The sequence below is a fragment of the Chlamydotis macqueenii genome, chromosome 17 (assembly GCF_036417535.1).
Source record: "Chlamydotis macqueenii isolate bChlMac1 chromosome 17, bChlMac1.mat, whole genome shotgun sequence".
Lineage (NCBI taxonomy): Eukaryota > Metazoa > Chordata > Aves > Otidiformes > Otididae > Chlamydotis > Chlamydotis macqueenii.
Window position 1 is genome coordinate 302,656 of NC_141572.1, and position 11,616 is coordinate 314,271.

General features: G+C 39.1%; 1 protein-coding gene across 5 annotated transcripts in view; it reads left to right on the forward strand.

Annotated features, from left to right (window-relative positions):
* Nucleotides 1-11,094, forward strand: part of MLXIP (MLX interacting protein) — a 59,156-nt gene extending 48,062 nt beyond the window's left edge. For all 5 annotated transcript variants that reach the window (XM_086761712.1, XM_086761715.1, XM_086761717.1 and 2 more), the window contains 4 exons: nt 1,151-1,278; nt 1,824-1,947; nt 4,829-4,958; nt 5,612-11,094. In XM_086761712.1, the coding sequence (XP_086617838.1) occupies nt 1,151-1,278; nt 1,824-1,947; nt 4,829-4,958; nt 5,612-5,733 (504 nt within the window). In that variant the 3' untranslated portion in view covers nt 5,734-11,094. The remainder of the gene's footprint in view (nt 1-1,150; nt 1,279-1,823; nt 1,948-4,828; nt 4,959-5,611) is intronic.
* The last annotated feature ends 522 nt before the right edge of the window (nt 11,095-11,616 follow it).

Here is an 11,616-nt window from a genome sequence, read left to right on the forward strand (position 1 = left end):
AACATACAGTGGAATTTCTAAAACTTCCTACACCAGTGTGATCTCTGCCTCCCAGGAGGAGTCAGGAGCCTGGCCAGTTCAAATGATTTTGAAAATCCCTCTGGGACTCTGTATGCCTCGTATCACCCAGCTGCCTTTAAGAATTTTGGCCCTGTACCCACAGTCTTGCAAATATTCTCAGGGTTTGTTTGTTTTGTTTTTTTTTTTTAATTGCCCCATCGCCTGTCTTTTGTGCACAGATTTACAGAGGAAAAAATTCTTAACGGACTTCTCATTGTCAAATGACTTTGTCCAAATTAAGAACATATTCTGGCTACACTAGTTAACTTAGTTCACTAAATTGAAATAAAAATAATTTAAACACCAGTTGGTCTGCACAACAAAATTCTAACTGTCTTTTAAATACCAATACCTTTTGAAATACAGGGAATATGAAAGCTTGTTGTGCAGCATGTTGATTTTTTTGCATAATTTTTATAGTCTTATACATTTAGGCTGTAAGTTTCCAGAATTTCACTTCCTATTTTGAAAAGCTTGTTTGAAAGGTAGTCAGTTTTGAAAACTAAGCTTTAGTAAAAAGTCTGATTATTTTATTTCTCAAGTACAGATTTTCAATTACTTCCTCAAAACTGCAGAGTATTTTTAAAAATACCTGTGACATTGTTTCTGTCTATCTTGGTGATAGCTAGACCGTGTTATCTTCTGTTTAATAACTTCAGGCTTCCCAAATGAAATAATCTATATTGTCAGCTTCAAACCATGCTTATAACAGCACCATAAACCTGTCAGCAGATGTGTAGCACGTTTTTCAACACTTCAGTAAAAACTGTAAATATTTTTAAGAACATAGGTAATTAAAAAAAACATTAAAAATTATTGAAATACTTCTTTCAGCAAAGTAGCAAAAATGTGATTTGTGGAAGAAAACAACCGCTGGAACCACATTTCTCTGTACTAGTGTGCAAATAGGAGTCAGAGAAATGAAGAGTTCGGTATGATCTTGCCTGTCTGTGTGCTTCTGCCCTCAGTGAAAGGCATTGCAGAAAAGGTGCTGAAGTGCTTTCCTGGGTGTTACAGTAGGTTAGGGGCAAGCTCTTCATCTGCCTAGCTTTGTTCCAGAAAGTGAGCTCTCTGTTTGTGTTTGGTCTAGGTCAGCCATGCAATCACGCTCCAGAAAACTGTGGAATATATCGCTAAACTACAGCAGGAAAGAACACAGATGCAAGAGGAATCGAAGCGCCTTCGGGAAGAAATCGAGGAGCTAAACGCCACCATCATGTGAGATCTGGGGAGACTTCTGTAATGAAGCAGCGCAGCTGGAATGTTGCTTTTGCTAACAACAGGGGATTAGGCTTAGGCATTACTTCAGACTTATAATCAAATCAAAATATCTTTATTTTTCTGTAAAAATATGATAGTGTCTGGTTTTGTTTTAAATTGATCTATTTTTTAAGAATGTCTGTGACATTTTTGTCTGTGACATTGTTCAGGAGTAACTCTAAATTTTTCCTTGACTCCTTTTTTCTAATTGGATGCCAAAAATGACTTTGTTCTATCTTATACTTTGCTTTCAGTTTTGTTGCATGTAATAAAAAGTGTGTAGCAGCTTGAGAAATCACTTTGCTGTGAATATAGACAAAACTGGTTGGAAAATAGTATGCATTCCTGGCTATAACAATTACGTTCTCGAGGGGTCATGCACTGGGAGGCCACCTCAGTCAAGGATTCTGGGGATACACACTTTTCTCTTGCTATAATTTACTCTGAAAGAGAAGTGTGTCCTTTCTGGTAGGGATTCTGACCTCAGAACATCTTCTTTTCAGTTCTTGTCAACAGCAGCTCCCTGCTACCGGCGTTCCCATAGTATGGCAAAGACTTGACCACATGAAGAGGATGTTTGATGAGTATGTGAGAAGCAGGACCTTGCAGAATTGGAAGTTTTGGATTGTATCCTTTTATACCGACCTGCTGTGCTTGAGGTTTAGTACTAATGTATTTGGAGGCAGGAACTCTGGATTCTGATGCTGTGACTTTAAGCCATGTTGTTTAAATAGCATATGTCCTCAGTTTTCTTTCATGTCTCTATGTGGCTATGAATCCTTGCCTTATAGGCTGTTGTGAGGCAGAACTTGTTCACCTTAAAGTATGGGAGGTAACTTGAAATTAAAGAGCAATACAAAGGCAAAGTTTTCGTGGTTATTATACTGCGATAAATGTTTAATGGACTGCTTCTATTAAGCGTAGTTCTTGTAGTTTTTTGGAAAAAAACTGAACAGAGAACAACAAAGACTTCTGAAAGAGAAAATATTATGAACAATTATTGAAACTGTTGCAATGACAGTCCTAAAAACTTGCATGTTTCTCTTCTCTTCTTTTTTTTTAGCTTTTTTGTGTTTTATTAAAGGGTGAATCAGCTTAGTTCTCCTTTGCTTCTTCAATGCTAGCAACTGTGCTTATAAGCAAACAGTAATGCACGAGGTAGAAAGCCACAAACTGGGAATGGAACCAGCTTAACTGCATTTGTGCTGTGCTGTACGGACTTAACTAGTTCTGGTCAGATGTTGTTAGCTTGAATCGGTTCAGGGATATTATTAATAGCAATGAGCAGTAGTCTTAACCTTCCCTTTTCCCATTAAACTTCATACAGCTATTTATTTGCAGTTTATAGTTTGTATGTTTGTGTTCTGTGCTGGTTATTTCCTTTTAACTACCTGGATAATGTGAGTATATATGTGCATGCTTGTGCGTGCATGAAGTACAGCATTTTAAATATTCTGATATGTGAGAACACTTTCTTTGGTGTTTCCTGGTTTATGTTGGCCCTAAAAAGACTTTCTTAGCATCCTTTTAGGAAAGAATTCTCAGCAAGATTTCACATAGTCTCTGATACCTTAGAGCTGGTGCAACTGTGGAATCTCTGGATTCTGCAGCACTGTTAACTCCAGAGTAGTTTCAAGTGAATTACAAAAATATAGATCTTTAATATAACAATGAAAATAGGTATTTAAAGACAATCCCACACATATTTGCTGATTTGGTAGTGTGTTTATTTTATGCTGCTCCAAGATGTTAAATAGCTCCAGAATTTGGAAGGGAGAGACTTCTAGAAAGTGGCAGAGGTTATCAGGGATGAAGATGCAATTTTGGGTAGCTGGGTTTTGTAGGACTTGGGGAAAGACAAAGGCTTTTGTAGTTGGTGAAAGAGGAGGTTGATAGACAAAGTAACGTTCCTGTACTTCCCTTTACAGGTCAGGATGCACCTGTGATGAAACAGTTATTCTAACAGGTGGATTGAATCCTTAACACATAAAATCATAGAATAGTTTGGGTTGGAAGGGACCTTTAAAGGTCATCTAGTCCAGCCCCCATGCTGACATATTTCAGAATGTCTTGCAGTAAAGCTGACAAGATCCAGGGGTGGGTGATGATAATAATAATAATTTTAAAATCTCCTCCTTATTAAATGACTGTAAGAGAGAGAAGTGCGGTTTCATTTCAAATATGACAATGCTGTAGTTTCTGTTGCATATGGGAGGGAAATGAGTAATCTGATCTTGGGCTACTAGAGATAACCCAAGAATAGAATACTCTTGAATATTAGAATGTCAATAGAATAATACCAATGTTGTTCTTCCAGTCACTCTGTAAAAGTCTGTAAGCACATGCAGATCATCTCAAGTAGTTCAAGCAATTGTTAGACCTATCTTGATTGGCAGCTAAAGTGAGAAGGATGAGGGTGCATGACAATGCTGAGTTTTGTTCAGGCCACGTTCTCGCATTCTCTGGAGTGCAGTCAGAAAATCCCATCTGGAGTAACATGGTAAAACCACCGATTCTGAGCCTTCAGATGAGTTTTATCATTAGTCTAGTTTCTGAAATAAATGCAGCTGTAAGCTGGAATCTACTTGGTGAATTATCGTAGTGATGTTATAGGAAGCCATTTTGAGTTCAGATTTGGTAGACCATTCCAGGAAAGCTCATCTGAAGTCTGAGCGCTGGGGCCCTCTGAGGCTTGTGGTGGTGTTCTGTACATTTTAATGCACTACAGGCTAAGAATTCTGTCTGCTCCTTTTCTTCTGGGAAGGTTAATGCCAGCTCCAGGTCCATCCTTCCAAGCTGTGATGATAGCCAAAAGAAAAGTCTGACGGTCCTCCGCTTGCTACTGTTCTGGTCCACCTAGATGCAGATCAGAAAGTCTGGTCATAGGTGTGGGAATCCTTGCCGCACCACTGATCATCTCTGAGAGTGTGCTTACGTACTTTGAAGTCTTTGTTCAACTGCAATAGCAGAGAACTTGAGTGTTTGCTGAAAAATCTGCCTGAGAGATTGGCTGAATACTTGCACTGTTGGGCTGTGCTGTCCTCACGATTACCAGGCAAGCCTTACCCAGGTTCCCCACCTTGGGCACATCTGTGGTATGCTATGGTAAGTGGTGTGGTTGCACTAAAGCTTCTACATGCTTTTGCTATGAAAGCATCAGTGTTATATGAAAAAGGTGGCAACAAAGAAACTGAACGAATTACGTGTCTGTAGTTTCAGATACTCACGTGCTTGCAGCGGTGTCACAGCATGCAGTTGGTTTGTAGGAGATCGGGTGAGTTGGACAGAAATTTTGAAAAAAATAATGAGTATCACTAGGAACTGAGGTTAAATTTTCCTTTGTCTTAGTGTTTTTAAAAAAGTATTTTTTTTAATATTGTAATCCTTCTAGTAGTTGAAGCCCATTTAGAAGTCAGTTGTTTTCTGCAGACTGGGCTGTAGTAGCCTTTCCCATAGAATGTTTTCAATTCCTCCTTTGTTGTCTCCCTTAACATTTGCCGATTTGCAGTTCAGCATTATTATTAAGCCATTGTTTGAGTCCTTCAGTGGGATGGTTTCCACAACAAGCTTTAAGGATCTAGATCAAACGGCAATGACCTGGTTGGATCAGCACTGTTCTCTTCCTGTTCTGAGGCCAAGTAAGTGAAGTTCTATCCAGATCGCAGGGAGTGAGACCATATATAGTACCATTTCTTGAAAGTCATAGGCTGACAGAGAAGCACATGGTGCTGAATATGACTTGCAGTTCCTTTTATTATCTCAATGGAAAAATAAGAACCTCTTTTGACTGTGAAGATACTTGGTTGCATGCTTAAGACTCAACAGAAAAAAACACATAATTGCTGAATATAGATCCTAGAATTTAAACAGTTTCAAGCTGCATTTAAGTCTCCAGTACTTTGCTGTAGTTGGAGTGAGTTTGGGAGTGTTATGTATCTCATTACAAAGGAAGATTCTGAGATTTGTATTCGGCTTTGAAGTGACCTTCTCTTTGGTCATCCTTACAGTTCAGCAAATGCTTAAATTTACAGTTATATTTGCCAAGTGGTACTCTCTTTTGTAGAAGAAATAGGTGTTTTGTTAAAAGTCCTAGATCTCCATTCCTTGTTCCCTCAGCACAATTCTTGCACATCTGTTTCTTGCCGTTGCTGTGTGGAAGTGTGTGTATTTTGCAGAAGTATTTCCATAATTCTGTCATGCCTAGCAGTACCTGCATGCTGTCCTGCAGGGATCTGTTTGCAGTCAGACTAATGGCTTTTCTTGATACTTTTCTGGCTTTTTTTATTTATAGTGGTGCTGAACACCCTCCGGCATCTAAGTACAACCACCTCAATTCTGTCTGATCCGTTGCGCCTGCCAGAGCAAGCTGCTGAGGCAATTAACAAGACGAACAAAACAGCTGGCGAAACCTAACAACCAAAGACAATGGGTTGCTTGTACAAGGGGTGGAGAACCTGCTGGTCTAGCAGCCTGGCGAGTCTCCTTTCAGTTGGTGCACTTTAGAAAGAGCTCTCTCCATCACCTGAGACGTTCAGGGCATCTGGCTCTGCTTTCAGAATATGTGGAAGTATGATGCAACGTTATCATAACATTTTGATTCCTCTTCAGTGCTGTGCTGTACTCCATGAAGTGAGAAAACACCAAGCTCAGGTAAATATAGCAGGTTTGAGTCCTGCAGGCAGCAATATATCTCCATCAATGCAGCATGCATCTATATGCAACAAATATTTCTATGAAACAACTTCAAGTACTAGGTTCTCTGAAGTGTAAATCTTGTACACCAAGGAATATTCTCTTCAAGGGGAAATACACTTTCAATTTTGTGAAACAAAATGTACTTTTTATTTTGTTTTCTGGTATTCAGTTCCATTTGTTTTACTTGAATAGTAAAAATTGTTAAAGAGGATCATATTAAAAACCAAAGGAGAAGAAAAATCTGTCAATGATGTCAGCTCGTGGCAAAAACACTAGAATTATAATCTCAGGCTGTGTTTTGTGTATTTTTATTTTAATGAGTGTATCACTGCATATGATCAGTTTCAATACATGTTTTGCTTTCTAGCAAATAAAGTAGCTGATGTTTATTATTTTTACAGCCATTGCAAGCGAGTAGCAGACTGTGCAGTAAGTGCAGGAAAGCAGCTTTAGATTGCATAGATTCTGCGATGAGGATGCATACATGAATTTCATACCCGTTTAATCGCTGAACTGTTTTCTTGCACTCTGCAGAGTTCAGCTGCCTTCCTCGTAAAATGTGCACATATAGAACACATCCACAGGTAAATGTAGTAGCACTTCAGAGGCAAGAATTGAGTTTGTAATGTTAAGAAATTGGCTTTTTTGTTATCTCAGAAACTATATCAAACCACATGGACTTGTAGTCAGTTCTTATCTTCTTCGCCTTTTTTGCTTGTTCTTTTTGCCTTCTATCTGAAAAACCTGAATGATTTAGCTAAATTTTGTCTGTATGGGAAGATTATGTTCGACACGAATTATCAACATATAAAAATATGTTTAAAACTCGAAATACTGCATAACATTTTTCTGTGACAGTCTCAGCAAGGACTGTGCTCTGCTGCAGGTGAACGTAGTCTTGTTACAGCAGTGATCGTCTGTCCGTCCGGAGACCGCACCGGGATGTTCATTCCAGCTGATTCTTCATACTCTGGAATGATCCTGTGACCCTTGTAATTCCACTCGTTATTGGATTCTGATTCTTAAGAGCTATGCAAGCTGTGGGTAATGTTTCCCTGGTACCTCCCCTGAGCAGTTCTCTTCCAGTTTCAAAAGCAGGCTGCCTGGAGATGATTCGCAGGCTATAGCAGTGCTAAAAAGAGGAGCAGCTGAAACATTTGGGTATTGCACGTGCTGAAACGGGGTCAGTAGATTCCCCTTTGGGGGATGTAGTTTTTCTCAGTGTTGTCCCCGGTCTTCTCCACTTGATGGGCCAAAGTTTAAAATGAAACAGTTGGCTTAGAGAGTGGGACTAAGCACATGGAGTATTTTTTTCCTTCTCCTGAGATTTTGCAGCTAATAACTTTCGTTGCAGAGTTCGCTTACGTGTGAGCAGGACTGTAGCAAGAAGAAAGCACGAAAGGTTAATCCCAGGGCCCTCTCCTTGAGCAGAGGTACTGTGAGTTGAGGAATTGGGGACTGAAGGGGACTGCTGGGCGGCCAAGGAACCTAAATGTGAAGACAAAATGGCATGATCTAAGTACTAACATGGCTTTGTGTAGCTGGGCAGACAAATGAGGAGATGCATTTTTGGTTTTTTATTTTTACAGTATATGTGACTTATCATTTGAAGTTTGTGTCCCTGTGACAGAACGAACAAAAATCCAGCGAAGGAATGGTTTGTTGAAATAGTGTCTAAAGGTTGTCATAGTAATTAAATAGTGAGTAGATTTTCTGGGGGAATTCACATCTAGGTCTTTCATACGTAATGTTGTAATCAATTAAGCAATATTCTTTGGGATGCATCTGGATAAAAAGTGTTCAATAAGTGTAAATTATTTTTTAAATGAGTGCTTTAAATCCCCCCATTTTTATCATTGATTGTGAACTTGATTCTAGTGAAGTCATTTAACACAGTGATTAGCTGGGGAGCGCCCCTCAAGTTGTTTCTTTACTGGGCTATCTCGTGGAGATGCATAGATATCTACATGTGTATTTGCATGTTAAAAATACGTATCCGGTTTTCTAGAAAGAAATCAGTAGGCAAATTGTCCAAGAACAGACCCACTTGTGTTTTTGCTGTACTTTTCAGATGAACAGATTCTGTAATGCCCTCCCCGCAGTGTGGTCTCCTGCTTGTCAGGCAGTGGTTGTGCTTGATTTTTACCATTACTGGTATCCATGACATTCGAGTTTTGTCTCACAAGCAAAGTGCGCCACAGGCATACTTCAAATCACAGGAAAGTCTGATGACTTCTGAGCTTAAATCCTAACATGTCAGATCTCACTGAATGGATTGGAAGCTGAAAGGGACCTCAAAGGAATAGGAAGGGGTAGTGTGGCTGAACTGCTAAAAATTTTGTCCATTAGCAGTTTTTATCTGGACGTGGATGGAAAAACCATCATGCTCATTGCACCACGAGCTGGTTACAGTTGGAGGGAAAGTCCTTGTTTTAATAACTTGTGGTGGAGAAACAAGCTCATGGCACTATTAAAAGACTGCAAATCTTAACATAGTAAAGAGAAAAAAAAAAAAAAAACAAATCAAAGATTGCTTGCTTAGGCAAGAGTGTAGGAGGGAGGGAAGGAAAAGTGAAAAGATTCTTTCCACGTAGTGCAATTACCAGAAATGATACGGCTACTCTTCGAAGCAGTGATTCAGTGTATTTTTGTCACTGTTATTGCAAATCAGAATTCTTTTCTTTTTATCAGTCAACCTTGTGAGGTGTGTGATTTCACTTCATTTGGAAACACAGAAGGAAAAAGCTGGTTTATGTCTCTCATCTGCATGGTAGAACTACTGAGGATTGGTATGAAAAGAGATTGACCACGTATGTATTAATTCCTGCATAGTTTTCCACTTTGGTTTATATTTGAACTCTGTAGCCTGTCTTTCTTACTCATTGAGGAGTCTAAATACTATATTTCTTAAAAAAAAAAAAGTTTGGTCACACTTTCTCCCCTAATTTAAGTGGTTTAATTTCCTCAATGTCACCAAAGTACACTTAAGCAAGCAAAACACGCAGTGCCTATAGTCTACACAGAAATACAGATGATGCTCATCTGTCTGCAGCGAATTGGTGCTAAACTTTTAAAGAATCCCCGTATAATTGAATACAAGTCATAGTCAGTCAAATCCAACACATTTCACTCAGTAAAGGAGTGGCTAGATAAAATATTTATGGCTTGTGATATGCACAAAGTCAAACTAAGATTGTCTAGTGGTTCCTTCTGGCCTTGAATTCTATTAGTGTATTGTAGATGGTCCCCACCCTAAACACAAGTTCTGGAGAACTTGTGCATCGTCTGGTATAGCTTGTATAATGCTCCCTGTTAGCAGGAGGAATAAGTGGTGAAAGTCCAGGAGCAAGCTAGAATTGAAGGCATTAATGAACGGTAGGAACAGAAACAAGTGCATGCTTCATCTTGACAGTCTGATCTCTGCACAAAACCAAAGGATTCTTGATTAATACTATTTGACTTGATTGACATGTTCTTCCGTGCTTTTCTAGACCCCTCGGGAAGCTTTCCTTGAAGGGAGGCTTACTAGAATGTTTCCATCTGTGCCTTAGATCTTGGCATCATGTATGCGTTTGGTTTATCTTAAGTCACATGTTCTTCCCCCTAATACAGTGCTATGTGGAAAATTCAGTGAATTGACAAAGTGGGGCTTCCCTGGGTTTTAAGAGGATTTTATCTGCATGGCGTTACTGTGTCCCTTTGAAACTGAGGTGGTGAAAAGTTGAGTGCATGTATGGAAAAAAACTGCGTCTTTCCTGCTGACTTCACTGTTCTCCACTCCCATGTACACGAGCACATACGCACATGTATACATACTGTCATACCAGAAGTTTGATGGAAACCCAGTAAATATGCAAATGTTTAAATCTTTAAATCTGGAATGGCTTGAAAAGACAAAGGGCTGTCAAATTGCCTTGAAAAATAGCATCTCTCTTCTTTGGATCTTGAGGTTTTTTTACATTCCCTTGAGAGAGTATGTGTGTATATGCCTGTGTGCTAGAGGTGACGGGGCAGGTAAATTTTGGTTTGTTTGCTTTTAAAGCTCAAAACTGAAGAGCAATTTGAGAGCAGGAGAGGGAAGCTCACTGCAGAAACGTTCAATAAAATAATGCTTTTGTAGTACAAATTATTTGAAAGCTATTTCACTTTATCTGTTTTTGGAGAGGATGATTCTTGCCTTGATGTTGCCAACTAGAAGATACTGCTGAAAGTAGAATGAGTTGTTCACTATTTTGACCTTTTCTTTCTTTCTTTCTTTCTTTCTTTTTTTTTTTTTTTTGGTTCTTTTCCACCTTTATTGCATGGAAAAACACCTCAAGTCAAAAGGCTGATGGTACCTAGTTTAGAGATTCAGTCATACCAGTCTCGGAGGACTATGGACAACTGTTGATGACTTTTAGGAGATTTTTTTATTAGGTGAGACAACAGGAGTTTTCCTGTTATTCCTCCTTAATTTATACACTTGAGTTTTAGAAGACATCTTTGTTTGGGGGATTTTTCTTTTACAGGACCCCGGTATTGTTCCCACAACATCAGTTAAAGCCTCAAGTTTCCTTTTGTTTAATTCTTGGTTGGATTTCATGCTCATTAACTGTGTTAGAGCAGAAGTGGTAGTACCAAATTGTAGATTGATCCGTAAAACTTGATTCAGTTGCAAAAAAACACATCTTAGGTATATAATAGAATTACTTTCTAGCAATTACCTGAACTGCTTTTCTATCTGAACTTTTCCAACATGAATAAGGTTTTGAATCAAAAGATATCTATGTTAGGAGCAAGCCTTTTAATTAACAATACGATGAATAAATTGCTCTTTTTCTTCTTCTGACCTTGTATTTAAATGTGTTTTAAGTGAATGGAGTTCATTCTCATTTAAATAAAAGGCAAAAAAAAAAAAAAAGCTTGGAGGTATGAGGACTTCAGGTTGTGCTCTTGCTTTGCCTAGGTTTCCTGTTCTGTTGCATGACACAACTTCTGTTGTGCTGTTGATATGTAGCACTTTTCAGTAGGTCTGTTAAATTGTGCAATGCATTTTTTATATTTACAACCAAAACAATAAAGGTTATTTTTTGGAAGAAACTGATCGTAATGCCTTTATTTTCTAACTGGATGTGGGGAAATGGGAAGTGGAATTGTTCCTGGACTGGGACCAGGACCTGCCGTCCCCTTTGGCAGCTCTGAAAGGTGACAAGGGCTCACTTCCCCATTAGCAATGCAGAAGTTACTCCTTTGGGATCTGGGTGTTTGGCTTTCCCGTTGCAAGGCTTACATCCTCTGTTGAGCTTCGGAAGCTTGGACTCCTTTTAAGAAATTCAGTGACTCTTGGGCCCTTCTTGACTGAAAGAATCAACTTCACTCTGAGGAGCTTACTTGGAGCTTGCATGTGATTTCTTTTTCTCATGCGTTGGCCACGAGGCTGTATCTGCTGTGTGCTGGGTTATTCCCTGTCTCACCAGAGTCAGTGTTAGCCAGAGTAGCAAAAATTGAAAATTACCTCTGTAATCAACTCTGCTCCCCTTCAGTGAAGCAACTTAGAGACTGGGAATGAACAGGTGGACTAAAGTACCATCTCCATGAGTCCAGGTGTCTACATGTTTCTTC